This window comes from Aspergillus niger (assembly GCF_000002855.4).
Source record: "Aspergillus niger supercontig An11".
NCBI classification, from domain to species: domain Eukaryota; kingdom Fungi; phylum Ascomycota; class Eurotiomycetes; order Eurotiales; family Aspergillaceae; genus Aspergillus; species Aspergillus niger.
Genome location: NT_166526.1, coordinates 1222318 through 1235116, shown reverse-complemented (window position 1 = coordinate 1235116; position 12799 = coordinate 1222318). Strand labels below are relative to the sequence as shown.

The following is a 12799-nucleotide window of genomic DNA, read 5'->3' as shown; positions in this document are numbered from 1 at the left end:
CTCACACCAAGTCTGCTTACCTTCCCTACTTTGAGAAGACCATTGAGATGGTTCTTCCCTTGGCTGAACACCCCTACGAGGGCGTGCGCAAGAGCACCATCAGCACCCTGCACCGCTCCTACGCCATGCTGTACTGCATTGCTGAGGAGAGCGGCCAGATGGCCAAGTGGCAGCCTGGTCTGCCCCTCCAGGTCCAGCCCGCCAAGGAGGTCCAGAAGTTTGGTGAAATTCTCATGACCGCCACTGTTAAGATGTGGACTGAGGAAGATGATCGGTATGTGTTGCAACCCTTTTCTTCTTCTTTAATGCCCCTTTATGCCCGTCCTCGGGCTTCCTTAAATGATGAACACCACGTTTACCCAGCTCACTCCGACACGCAAAAGTCGTGCATGATGTGAAACACGTTTACTCACAACCTTCTGATATTCATTCACACATTTGTCCTGCTGTATGATTGCCTTCTGGTTACAAAAGCTAACCTGCAAATAACTAGTGCTACCGTCGCCGACATCAACCGCAACATGGCTGAGAACCTGCGTTACTGCGGTCCTTCCTTGATCTCCAACGAGACCACCCTGCACAACGTGATCACCATGATCACTGACATCATTACCAAGAAGCACCCTTGCCAGCTCGAGTTCGGCCCTGAAGAGGAGACCCTCGAAGCCGGTGAGGAGACTTCTGAGTTCGACTGGGTTGTCGTTGACACCGGTCTCGATGTTGTCTCTGGTATGGCTGCTGCTCTTGGCGCCAGCTTTGCCGAGCTGTGGAAGGTCTTCGAAAAGACTGTCATGCGCTATGCTGGCAGCACCGAGGCTCTTGAGCGCGCCACCGCTGTCGGTGTCATTGCTGAGTGCATCAACGGTATGGGTTCCGCTGTCACCCCGTACACCGCTAGCTTCCTGAAGCTCCTTGTCCACCGCCTTGGTGATGAGGATACTCAGACTCGCTCCAACGCTGCCTACGCCGTTGGCCGTCTCGTTGAGCACTCCGAGGCCAAGGACCAGATTGTCAAGGAGTTCCCCACCATTCTCTCTCGTCTGGAGCAGTGCCTTCACATGAATGTCTCCCGTCTTCAGGACAATGCTACCGGTTGCCTGAGCCGCATGATCCTCCGCCACCGCGAGAACGTTCCCATTAAGGATGTCCTTCCCGTCCTTCTCACTATCCTTCCTCTCAAGAACGACTACGAGGAGAACGACCCCTTGTACCACATGATCTGCCAGCTTTACAAGTGGGAGGACCCCACTGTCCGTGAGCTCACTCCTCAGCTCGTTCCCATCTTCCAGGCTGTTCTCAGCGACGAGGACCAGCTGGAGGATGAGCGCCGGGCCGAGCTCATTGAGCTTGTCAAGTGGCTGAACCAGATGCAGCCTGGTGCTGCCCCATGGGCTGACCAGCTGTAAGGCAATGAAAAAAAGGATGGATGACGACAGCTTGATGACCAAATACTACTTAATGGATAGATCGGGTCTCTCTACGAGGACTCTTATGGACGACGTTAGAAGATACCCCTGGGGAGCCAATGAGCGATGAACCCACAACCTATAGAATATGGCTGGACATGCTATGAATTATGAACAAAAGTGGTGTATATATTTTATGAGTTCAATCGAATTTCGATTCGTATGTTCATGTTGCCTTTCATATAATCGCTTTCTGTAGTTCCCGTCAACGGTAGTTTGACCCCGCTATGGGTTACATGTATCGAGTTTATCCCTTCGATGTGCCATGTGTCATCAGATCATGCATGCTCGGTAACCCTGGTTGTTGATGCGACACCGAAGTGTTATCTATCCCGATCATAACTCGATTGACCTTCAGTCCCTGGAAGAGCCACGTATGGGTTTTGATTCACAACCCTACTCTTTTTCTTCGTCTAATATCGAACAATGAGTTCTGACACAAACCATCATTAGATATAACTCCAGTGTCCTGGTTCGTCAGAGTGGGTGTCTATGGGGGGTTGGCTACCAGCATCTTGCGTTTCAATTTCGGGATTGTAGATGCACCCTCATGCAGCCCAGCCATCTTAGCGAACCTGCGTCTCCTTACTAATAACATACTAATATGTATTCCGCGAGTCATTTAGGTATACATGACGTCTTTCCGCATGACATACCCGATCCTGTCGACGTCAATTACACATATCTCCTCCCAACTATAGAGGCCATATCATTACGTAGAGATATTTATATAGTTACTCCAGCCTTCGATGAAAATGAGGCACTGAGTTACACCGATCCAGCATTTCCCATTTCACCATCTGTTCCAACTATTGTTACCGTCTCTTGACAGAAGCTACTGCCGTACTAGTTTTGCCCCTTGAAGGAAGGGAGAAAAGTCTACTTATATGGCGTCCATTTGTCTAGGCCATCCTACAAATCACGCTCAGGCCACGACGTCACTATTAGAGGCTCATTACCTGTCCTAAGTGGTACAGTGCGCATTCATGATCACATCATTCTGACTATCGATCGCTCAAGAAATACTTCTCGTCCAGCTCACAATCGTTCCGCCTCCATCCAGCTCTCTATTTGGAAATTATCATCTATCAGCTTTGTGATAGTCAAGCACCTCGTTAGATTAACCACCACCTCTGCTATCTGTGACATTTTCCACAGTATTTCTCACTCCATTCCTTGATTTTATTTTCGGGATATCGAATTTTTAGATCTCCACGAAATCGATCCTACGCCTTGTTACATTGAAAAGCCACCTATCCTGCCTTTAAACCAAGCCGAAGCGGTTATAATGGCCCCTGCGGACAGCTCCAACCAAGCTAAAGCAGCTATTCCAAGCCCTGCGGGCGAATTTCGTGAAGCAAAGCGACACGGCCTCATCGCACAGCTGTTATGTGCTACCAGGTTCACCAAGCTTGACTCAATCACCTGGGCTTGTCTGTGGTTTGCAGATCTCTCGAACTTAGAAGAACACGTGAAAGCCTTAGAAACTATTCGATTGTTCACTCATTGTATGCGCCTCGGTCTCTCGAAGAGTAAGGATAAAACACAAGTAATCGATACCTGTAAGTGAACAGAAATATCATGCAAACAAGCTCAGGCTAAACATTATCAGGGGCGGTTGCACGGCCCAGAGAAGAATTGGAAAAGGCCTCAGAAGATGAAGAATCAGATACAGACAGCGAGGAGCCTCCAACCAAGAAACGTCGGCTTGCTTTAGACCAAGAAAAGCGCCCCAGTGTTTCAGAAAAAGAAGCCACCCCTATAGCCAATAAACTAGTAAGTCAGCTTTACATGTGATATGACCCGGCCAATCTTTTACTGACTTTATCAAGTGTACCGAGCGAGACAATGCCAGTTGCGTGGTCACTGGTTGCCGTGATCCGGTCGAAATCGCACATATACTCCCAATCGGTCTGGGAATGAAGGAGGCACAAGAAACCCAGACTTTTTGGTCACAACTGTACCGTTTCTGGAGCAAAGAGAGAGTCGATGCATGGATAAAACAGGCTAGAGCCCTAGAAGGGACAGGGGCCTGCTCAAACTTGCTGTGTATGACGGACATGACCCATAAACTATGGAAAAAAGCGCGCTTTGCTTTGAAACCGCTGTCCCTGAGTGAGGATCGGAGGTCACTTGAGGTGCAATTCTACTGGCTCCCGGTATGTAAATACCGTTCGAGAGTTTCAGCAACCGAAGTTCCCAGTCGTTTCCCTCGCAAGCTCTCCGGAACAGACGTCTATGGACAAGAAACCATGCTGTTTAGCATTGCCACAGACAAGATACTATGTTCGGGGGACATTCTCACCTTCACAACCAACGATCCGAACAGCCACCCCCTTCCATCCATGGAGCTGCTGGACATGCAGTGGGTATTGAATCGAGTCCTTGCCCTTAGTGGCGCTACCTACGCTACAGACAAAGAGCTTTATGACAATTACTGGTCGAATGAGTGCTCATATATTGATAGCGAGGATGATTTGTACTAAGCACAAGTGAAAGTCTCAAAGGGCTAGATTCTGCAGGAAGGAATAGGTAGTCAATTCAACGAGACCCAAGCGATATATCGTGAGCTACGCGGAGTAGATGGAGAGCGATATATCCCAATGTGGCTTCTTCGGACTAGATGTGAGAGTGTAGCTGAAATAATAGGAATAAATAGAAGCAGGTAGTACGAAATCAGTGCTCTTTAACTTCTTCTAGCTGTTGTATAACTCTGGTAATCTTACTCTGCTTTAGCAGATGTTGGTTGATGAACCAACTTTCTTGAAAGCTCTAGCCATGTGGATGTGCCCCGTCTACATTCTCTCACAAGTAGATCCTACCTTATCAAACGACAAGCTGAAGAGTAGAAAGGGTTATCATCGCTCGCTTAGAAGAGGCTATGAAGCGAAATAGTTACCGGTAACTACCGCGCTGTCGAAATATGCAGGAGATAGCCGTCACATCAACAGATCTTGCCGTCCCGACTAGGGAGAGATGTGGCCGTCGGAACCCCATAAAGCCCCCCGAGTCTTCTACATTTAAGGTAGCTATCTAGACGAGCAAATGCTCAACAGATGCTAATACCCCTTTGATCTGCCTATGAAAACGGGCCAGATGAATTAAGTATAAAATATGGCATAAGCTGCTGCCAATTCCCTCCATATTTCACAGTCTAAGCACATACTACAATGAATATATATCAAACCTTCACTGCAGATTTCACTAATCGCCTCCCATCACTCTACAATCGTTGAATACTGCCCCCTTCAATCTGCGCCTCTTCCCTGTGTACGAACGTACTCTCACAGGGCTTCGAAATTTGAATTTCTGATTCACCATTATACACCCGGTCCTTCCTATAAATTGCCCCAACTTTCCCCTCTCAGAGCAATCAATTCCTTTCTTACTATCTGCCAGACAGCTACAGGCCTGCTTTCTTATTACTTCCTCTATATAACTATTACTTTGTCTATTATATTTCTCTGGATCTTCCACATCTACCACGGGGAATAATACTCGTACTAGAAAATATTGGAAATACTCCTTGAAGATCAAAACTACAATTAACATATCCGAAAGAGGAACGGAACGTTCTTGCTTCCAAACAATTGACCCAGAGACATTCAATACTTCCTGCTCCTTCGTTAATTGGGAATCGTCTGTGTCTGAGCTGAACATGCAGCTTACACGGATAAAGAGCTCATCACACAATGCAGTCATCTTCCGAAACATTACTCCGTCGCTGTATAGCACAATATACAATATAGCCAAAGAAGAAATAATTTCCCGGTCATTTTCAGATGGAAGGGTGGTGGCTTGCCACTCTCGAATACGAATGCCGATGATGCGGTTATCGATGCATTCAATGCCGCGTTTACTGCTTCGATAAAGTCCCCGAGAGATATATCAACCGTGCAGATCAGTCAGGTGCACTTGTTATGCCAAGATTGGACCCAATACTTCGAGGCTGAAGGCTTACAGCTTCAGCACTACGGTATGTTGGTCCCGAACTCAGACAGAGCAGGTGAGAATTCTGTGCTCCCTGGGATCAATGGGGTTTGGTCGTTTGGATTACCCAATATTTACCAGCAGGATCTCTTGTATCTTGCAACCGGCATTAACACACGCACCTTACTGTCAAGGGTCGTGCATACGATGCAAGAAGCCACAAAGACTGGAATTCTGTAGGCCACTGCGGGTCATTGTTTGCCTGAGCAAATATGCCCATTGAGGTGACCTTGGATCTGTTTCTCTACCACAAGTTATGGTATCATGTCGAATTATCTTCCCGGTTCTTCAAAGACCAAGAGGAGCGATTGACTCCAAATGATAATAAACTCACTAACGAGTTGGAGAAAATAGAAGTGCCTATGTGAACGAGGATTTTGAAGCAGGGTATCTACAGTTGCTGATCGGATTCTCTTGGGAACCTGTCCAAAAGATACCATCAGCTTTAATGATTTGAAAAGCACACTGGTGTTTTTATTAAACACGTATTTCACAGGGAGAGGACAAGAACCGTCGATACCGGGTAAAATGGGGATCCTGGAGTCATTTGAGATGTCATCTACAACATCTCTTCTTCTAAGATGTTCCAGACCATATACTGTCAAAGACGTTTCCTCGTTCCCTTTCAGAGACACTTTAGGTTCTGGCAAATTCAGTCGACATAATGACGCTCACTTTAGAACCATCGGTCAAGCCTACTACACCTGGGGCACCTAGTACACTTCCTACTATCACCAAGGTATTCCTCTGAATATGCAGCCTACCCGCTCCATCTGGTCAAATCGGCCATCCTGCAAGAGTTCAGATTCTGAGTGAGATGGATCCATTGAATTGTATTCCAGCATAGTGGCCCATTGCTGCTAGACAGGTCATGCGAGATCAGGCTCTCGGTATCCATGCATCCTTTCAGACAGTCTGCAAGCCCTTCGAAAGTGGTGTACTTATCTCGAAGGAATCACAAGCTTCTGCCACCAGGAGCGGACTCACAGCGGAGCGCATGGGTTTAAAAACTGGTACATGCAGTTCAGCACTACGATGAAGATGCCAATAGCAATTTAACGACTCTGATATCAAAGTCCATCCCGTTCCGAGCCCTCTCAGCAAAATAGCGACGCTCCGAGCAATCATAAAATCTCTCTGGAAGTTGAACCGAAGAAATATATGACAAAGTGTGTCGGAACTCCGAGAACATAGGCCAGGATAGGCGAATCTTCCGTTCACTCCAATATATCATGCGTCTTCTCTGCAGGGTGGTTGAAGCCCTCGACCCTTGATCGCTTCCGTGCATGTGATCCTGCTGGGCTGCACACCTTCATACTTTACACGAACTTCCTATGAATTATTCATTTTCATATCGTGATCCAATTTTTACCACTTCAACAATGGCTCGTGGAGGCGCCACCGCATGGGAGGATCACATAGTAAACTCAACTACAAGCGAAGCTTGAGCTTGGCCCCGGTCTGTTCAAGCTCGCGAAAAGAATCTTGCAAAAGATCACGAGATCATGCAACCAGCAATCCAACAACAGCAAGTGGTTGTGCGTATCTCATACGCGGCAAGACCTTGCATGCACCAGGTGACCGCTCATACCACTCCCTAGTAGCCGTTGCATAAAGAGAGATCTACGAGGCTATGATATATTCGCATGAATAATGAGTACTATCATCAGTGGTTCCATTCCCCTTGGTTTGATCCATACAGGAACCCCAATGGAGGTGTCTTGGCTGCGTTAGCGGGCGCGGTACACTCACAGCATGCTGTCATCTCAATGATCCGACAGGCACTGCTTCTTGTGTGTTGAAAGACGTCGACACAGCGATAACAGTCTCAAACACCACTCGGTTGCTTCCAACCTTTTTCTTTTTCATCGTGGTTGGACCTCCGGACACGCAAAACGAAGTTGCCAATCGCGGCAGAGCCCCTGCTCACTCCACAGATTTTCCGTCTAAATCCAAAGGGAGAGACTATTCTACCTCCATTTTGTTCAAGCTAAGACAAAAGCCAACGCTAATTGCCCTGGTAGCGACTCACGCAGCTGATTTTGCTGCAATGAACCACTTACTGGCACTTCCAGTTCAAGTTCTTCAAGGATGGAAATGAAGAGCTCACGTTTCTACGAAGTAGAGCTGTTCTAACACCCAGATCAGGAACCTCTGCAACCACTGTTTTGTCCTACACCAGGGGACATGAAACGTGGTCCAAGATGTGATTACCTGAACCTCTCCGATGTACATTCATCGGAGAGTAACGAAGTACCACTGCTTGAGACGTATAGAGCCGGGTTAGAATACACATTCGTGCACCGCAGACCACAATTCCTCGAGAATGACAATGAAGATGGGTATTGCAACATATTTGATAAGCTGACTACGCATAACGTATCAGAATGTCATCAAGCCGATATTGAAGGATGCCTTTTTAGTGGAAGAGTTCAATATCACGAGGATGTTGAAGAAGTCGTCATTCTTGCCAATCAAGAGCCTCCATACACTATCCTAGTTCATCCAGGGAATTGAAAGCTTTAATACATGACAAACGAGACCAGCATGACACCAGACCAGGTAGTCAGCTGGATTTCTTCCCCGTACATCTCGCGGCCAGAAAGAAGCTATTGGTTACCCTACGCCATCTGAAAGCACTCACAATGGAGCTCAAGGGTCTCTGAGAAACATGCGACTTATCAGATGGCAAGGTCTTAGTAACGGTTTGGATCTCAGATGCGTCTCGGCTATATATGCTATGCTTGCTGTATCGGAGACCAATTTCCGTATGTTTATTTCTGACTGCTTCTATTTGCTACTAATTACTGAACAAAGCTAGCACGTCATAAAACACCCACTATCGAAGCACTGCCTTGTCCAGTTATTCTTCTGGGCTCTGACCGCAAGTATTGGAAGAATACCCTTGAAGACATCTAGATTGTGGTTACACTTCTACTAAACATCAAAGAGATGATGTGGCCAGACCCGAGCTTCGGCATTGAGTTCGTCGTCGTTGGCACACAGTCTCTTCACAACTGAATTGCCTAGCCTTCTACGTTGAACAAGCGCAAGGACGGGCCCTAGGAAATTGGCTCTTTCATGTTCTTTTCCCGTACGCAGTACTTCAGTGTGAGCCGCTCGCAATGACTCACCACAGATGGGACCTGGCTGCTGGTTTTGCTGGCGTCAAAGTTGACAACGTCTACCGCCCCAATCGACGTGCTCAGTTCATTCTGCTCTGTCTATCTCCGCAAAGCTACACAGGGTACAGGGCTATTCTTCAGTGTCGAAACCTCTAGTCAGTCTCTTGGGTCCACAGAGGCCACAGTACATTATTCCAATTACTACACAGACGACTCTCAACATTTAACGACCAGGAAGTGAAAGTTTTCAGGCCCAGGTGGATACTGCGAGAGAAGGTCGTAAACAGTACTTCTCACTGGGTCCCCATATCAGATATAGTGAGCTGACCGTGGAGCCACATTGGATAAGCGCCTTTTAGACAGAGACTTACTACTGACATTCTTATTATATCGCCATGCAAAGCCCAGTTGTCTTCGTGAAGAATGTGTGGGAGAAGAGTTTTGGCCAAATAGTAGGCGCTTCTTAAACGCCAGAAGCCTTGGCTTTTGTTGTCCTGAACAGGCATAGCGGCAATTGAAGACGAGCTTTAATTAGCAAAGTTGGGGGAGGACGGGAATGAGGCACACAAGTGTACTTAGCTAGAAATTGATGATATTAGATAGAGATACTGGCACTGATCACCATCACCTGGGTGGCGTTTGTGATTGCCGAGGTCATTCCCTTCTTCTCGGATTTGCTGTCTATCTTCAGTTCGCTCTTCATCTCGGGCTTTACTTTCTACTTCCCGCGCTGATGCGATCCTTGCTGGTGCGTGAAGGCAAGTGGGACACGCCTAAGGATTTGATACTGGGGGTGTTAAGCCTGTGTTATCTAATTATAAGTTTGGTGACACTGGAGACTGTTATCTATACCAGTGCTGATGATATTATAAGACTATTCTGTCTTTGATTTATCTCTAAGATTATGATATTAGTTATTATCTTATAAATCCTCAACTACCGCAGCGGTTCTATACATGGTGTGTTTACCTGCGCTGCTCCGGAGTAAAGCATTCTTTGTGATTGAATGGGGAGCCGAATTAACTACTTGATCACCATAGACCTCCTACATTCACGGGACAACAAGTGTTTTTGTCTTGCAAAAGGACTCTGTCGGCGCCTCGGATTATTTCTTGCCTTACCTTAACGCTACTTGGATTGTCTCGATGGATGAAAGGATTGTTCGTAAAGTATTGTGCCATGTCATGGCTGATTGCACTGAGATACTCCTCATCTTTGGGGAGGATGTATTTGTATCTCCATCACGTAACGAACATCTTAGCTTCTTGGTAGGACGAGCCAGAAAAACTGGCCAAATAAGGCACTTCATGGAGCCATTAACATATCAGCGCGATTGGTATGACCAACTTAGCATCTCCTTTGTCTCAGGGTCACCCAGAGAGCTGTACCGGCCATTTGGTCAGCGTCTCGGCTGCTACATTGAAGGTTTTCATCAAGCGGAAGAGGCGGCACCTTGGGTTAGCTCTGGTAGCTATAGGCTCGGGCTTGGGTTACTGTGGATACCAGAGTTTGGACAGACAGTGAAGGTACCAAAGCTTACACTGTTGGAAGGCTTACCAAATAAGTGTATTCCTTGTTGTATACCCGAAAGTCCGGCCAGGGAAACTCTAAGCCAAGTTGTTGGCCGATCTGAACTTGGTTTGCGCGGATATAGCATTGCATAGGTTCTGTTAACTGTAATATCAAGGAGATGTCAATTATTACACTTGATATGCGGAAAGTGGGCGGATCGCTAGCTCTGCGATACAATCGCTACTTAAGACCGGATGGTACGTCGTGTTTGAGCGGTAAAGTTCATGGAGTGCTTTGTCTTTCTTCGCTGCCCAAGGTCCGATCACAGCTCTCCAGTCATATTGTCCAATCATGCAATCATCTACAGTTGACCTTCTGTCTTCAGACCTATTCAAGCATCACTACGAGGATGGCCCTAGGGAGGCGCATCTGGAACGCACGTATCTCCGGGCCAGGGCCTTTGCTCGATTCTGGCGTAGGTCTTCAGTTGTTGCATTTCGGTTATTTATACATTCTGACAATTACCCAGAGCTGACCCCAGATGATGTTCTCCAATTCACACCGAAATTCAGGCGCGCACACACTGATGGTATCATACTTCGGGATATAGCCGCCCAATCCGCATTCAGTGTTCATTACAATCTGGTGGGAGGGACCATTGCATCATTGGCTCCGCAGCGGCCGGACCTTCAGCCGTTACTGAGGCAAATATTCAATTTCGATGTTGTGTATGTGATCGTTGAATAGGCTGCATAGACAATGCTGATGTGATTGTGAGTAGTACTACCTATATGATGACGGAGGCTGGACACGGCTGCGATGCGAGGAATCTCGAGACTATTGCCGTTTGGCAGTCTGATGGCAGCTTTATCCTTGACACACCAACGCCTGCCGCAAGAAAGTATTGTATCACAGTCCACCTTTGAGCAGAAGAATGCTAAGATAAATAGGCTCATGCCGCCCTCCGCACCTCTTGCAGCAGGGATACCACGTATAGCGCTTGTCCTTGCGCGCCTGATAGTCGAAGGAGAGGACCGAGGCACCCGACAGTTCATTGTTCCGGTTAATGATGGGCGACAGATGTATCGGGGAATTAAAGCATGGTTGGTACCCGTTAAATGCACCAAATACCTGGTTTAACAATGTCAGGGGTCTTCCAGCTCCTGGAGCCGGAAGGCTACTCGATTTCGTCCTTACAGCCTTCGATCATGTCCATCTTCCGTCAACCGCCATGTTAGGAGACCTTGCAAGACCTTCCAACATGCGCGATCAGTACCTCACTGCCATCGATCGGCTGAGCACAGGTGCACTAATCGTCAGTCTATGGGTCATTCCGTTCCTGAAGGGTGCCGCTTTTACTGTGGGCAGGTACAGCCAGCGTCGCACAGTTCAGGAAGGCCTTCAAGGGGAAAGGGTCCCAATTATCTCTTTTAGAACTCAGCAGCTACCCATTGCACACGCTTTAGCTGAGGTTGCTGTACTAGCCCCGTTTGCGGATTGGGTTATCAAGCAACATAAAAGCCATACTATCGGCCCTGGACTCAAACATGCGCTTAGTATTATCTTGAAGGTCGTTTTCCTTCAGCATGGGAGTGAAAGTCTCAAACAATTGAACGAAAGAAGTGGTTCCAGGGGGATGTTTCCTATCAACGGTCTCGCGGAGATGGAGGTATAGCCAGGCCTCTTGTATGTCTCGAACCTTGACAGGTGGCTGACACGGTCCTTCTAGACTTATCTTCGAGCTAGCGCTTCAGCAGAAGGAGAAATCTTAGTCCATTCCATTCGTGAGTGATCCTCCAGCTTTCACAAATTACACTTATGCTGAATGCCTCATAGGCTCTGCTACTGAGTTGCTTCATGGCCGGTTCAGGATACCCGATGCTAAGACGCCAGACTCCCTTTTGGGACGGCACGAGGCAGGGTTCATTGCAGAGATGAAAGAGTCCCTGAAGAGTACCAAAGGTCATAGGACGCCTGAATATAACAGGCTAATTCTACCCCGTTGTCGCCCCATGCTTCTGGCTATAGGCCAACGGATGGCACATGAGGCAGCCGTTGATGCGGGTGTTGATCCCAATTTTCTGGCGCTTTATGAAGCCGGAGCGGTGAGGAACGACTCAAGTTGGTATGTGGAGCAGCTGGGGCTCAGTAGAGCATCCCAATATGATATGGAGTGCCAAGCGTGCGATAGTGTGATGTCGCAGCTTGATAGGCATTTGGACGAATTGGGTATCGAGCCGTACTGCACCGCCCCGATGCTGTCGCCGCCCAAATGGGAGAATTTCATCGATACCTGCCCGAAATACACAGGAGACGCAGTCCCTAGCTTGAGTATTGGGGATAGCCGAGAGCAAAAGCTTTGATATTATAGAGAATTCAACCAATTACTGCGCGTGGAGCCGAGAGAAAAGTTGTATGAAGTAAACGGATGAAAGAGTTGAAGGGGAAGTGGAGATGGCGGTGGATCTTTGCTGCCTGAGCTGATCGGCTCGGCTAACCCCAGAAGGGTCTAGTGGGTCCTGAGCTGGTCAGTGACGTTGATGGCGTCTCGCTCTTCTTTCTCGACTTTTGGCTCATCTCTGGCTCTTGGTCTGGTCTGGTTCCTGATCCCTTCTTCTTCTTCTCAAGTGAAGTACGATTATCGTATTGAGCTGACTATCTCATCAATTTACTATCTTTATCTTTACATACCATATTCCCGAATTA

The 12799-nt window shown here is 47.5% G+C and overlaps 5 protein-coding genes across 5 annotated transcripts; all 5 read left to right on the top strand.

Annotated features, from left to right (window-relative positions):
• Positions 1–2: 2 nt before the first annotated feature.
• An11g04980 (uncharacterized protein) lies at positions 3–1536 on the top strand (the record flags this gene model as incomplete). The annotated part of the gene is made up of 3 exons (XM_059750248.1): positions 3–274; positions 494–1402; positions 1467–1536. Coding segments are annotated over 3 exons (1251 nt in total), but the record flags the coding sequence as incomplete, so codon positions are not given.
• A 1218-nt stretch (positions 1537–2754) lies between these two features.
• Positions 2755–3952, top strand: An11g04970 (uncharacterized protein; the record flags this gene model as incomplete). The annotated part of the gene is made up of 3 exons (XM_001394452.1): positions 2755–3028; positions 3079–3242; positions 3299–3952. The coding sequence occupies 3 exons, from the start codon at positions 2755–2757 to the stop codon at positions 3950–3952; spliced, it is 1092 nt and encodes a 363-aa protein (XP_001394489.1).
• Positions 3953–5124: 1172 nt separating this feature from the next.
• An11g04960 (uncharacterized protein) lies at positions 5125–7057 on the top strand (the record flags this gene model as incomplete). Its single annotated transcript, XM_059750247.1, has 7 exons — positions 5125–5163; positions 5256–5504; positions 5637–5680; positions 5843–5979; positions 6113–6195; positions 6304–6469; positions 6927–7057. The coding sequence occupies 7 exons, from the start codon at positions 5125–5127 to the stop codon at positions 7055–7057; spliced, it is 849 nt and encodes a 282-aa protein (XP_059601600.1).
• A 52-nt stretch (positions 7058–7109) lies between these two features.
• On the top strand, positions 7110–7973 carry An11g04950 (hypothetical protein; the record flags this gene model as incomplete). Its single annotated transcript, XM_059750246.1, has 3 exons — positions 7110–7143; positions 7238–7476; positions 7605–7973. 3 exons carry the CDS (start codon positions 7110–7112, stop codon positions 7971–7973), a joined length of 642 nt encoding a protein of 213 aa, XP_059601599.1.
• A 608-nt stretch (positions 7974–8581) lies between these two features.
• On the top strand, positions 8582–12456 carry An11g04940 (uncharacterized protein; the record flags this gene model as incomplete). The annotated part of the gene is made up of 13 exons (XM_001394449.3): positions 8582–8703; positions 8820–8899; positions 9181–9329; positions 9496–9540; positions 9622–10038; positions 10269–10350; positions 10461–10568; positions 10623–10821; positions 10875–10994; positions 11044–11196; positions 11243–11762; positions 11823–11877; positions 11930–12456. 13 exons carry the CDS (start codon positions 8582–8584, stop codon positions 12454–12456), a joined length of 2577 nt encoding a protein of 858 aa, XP_001394486.3.
• Positions 12457–12799: the final 343 nt, after the last annotated feature.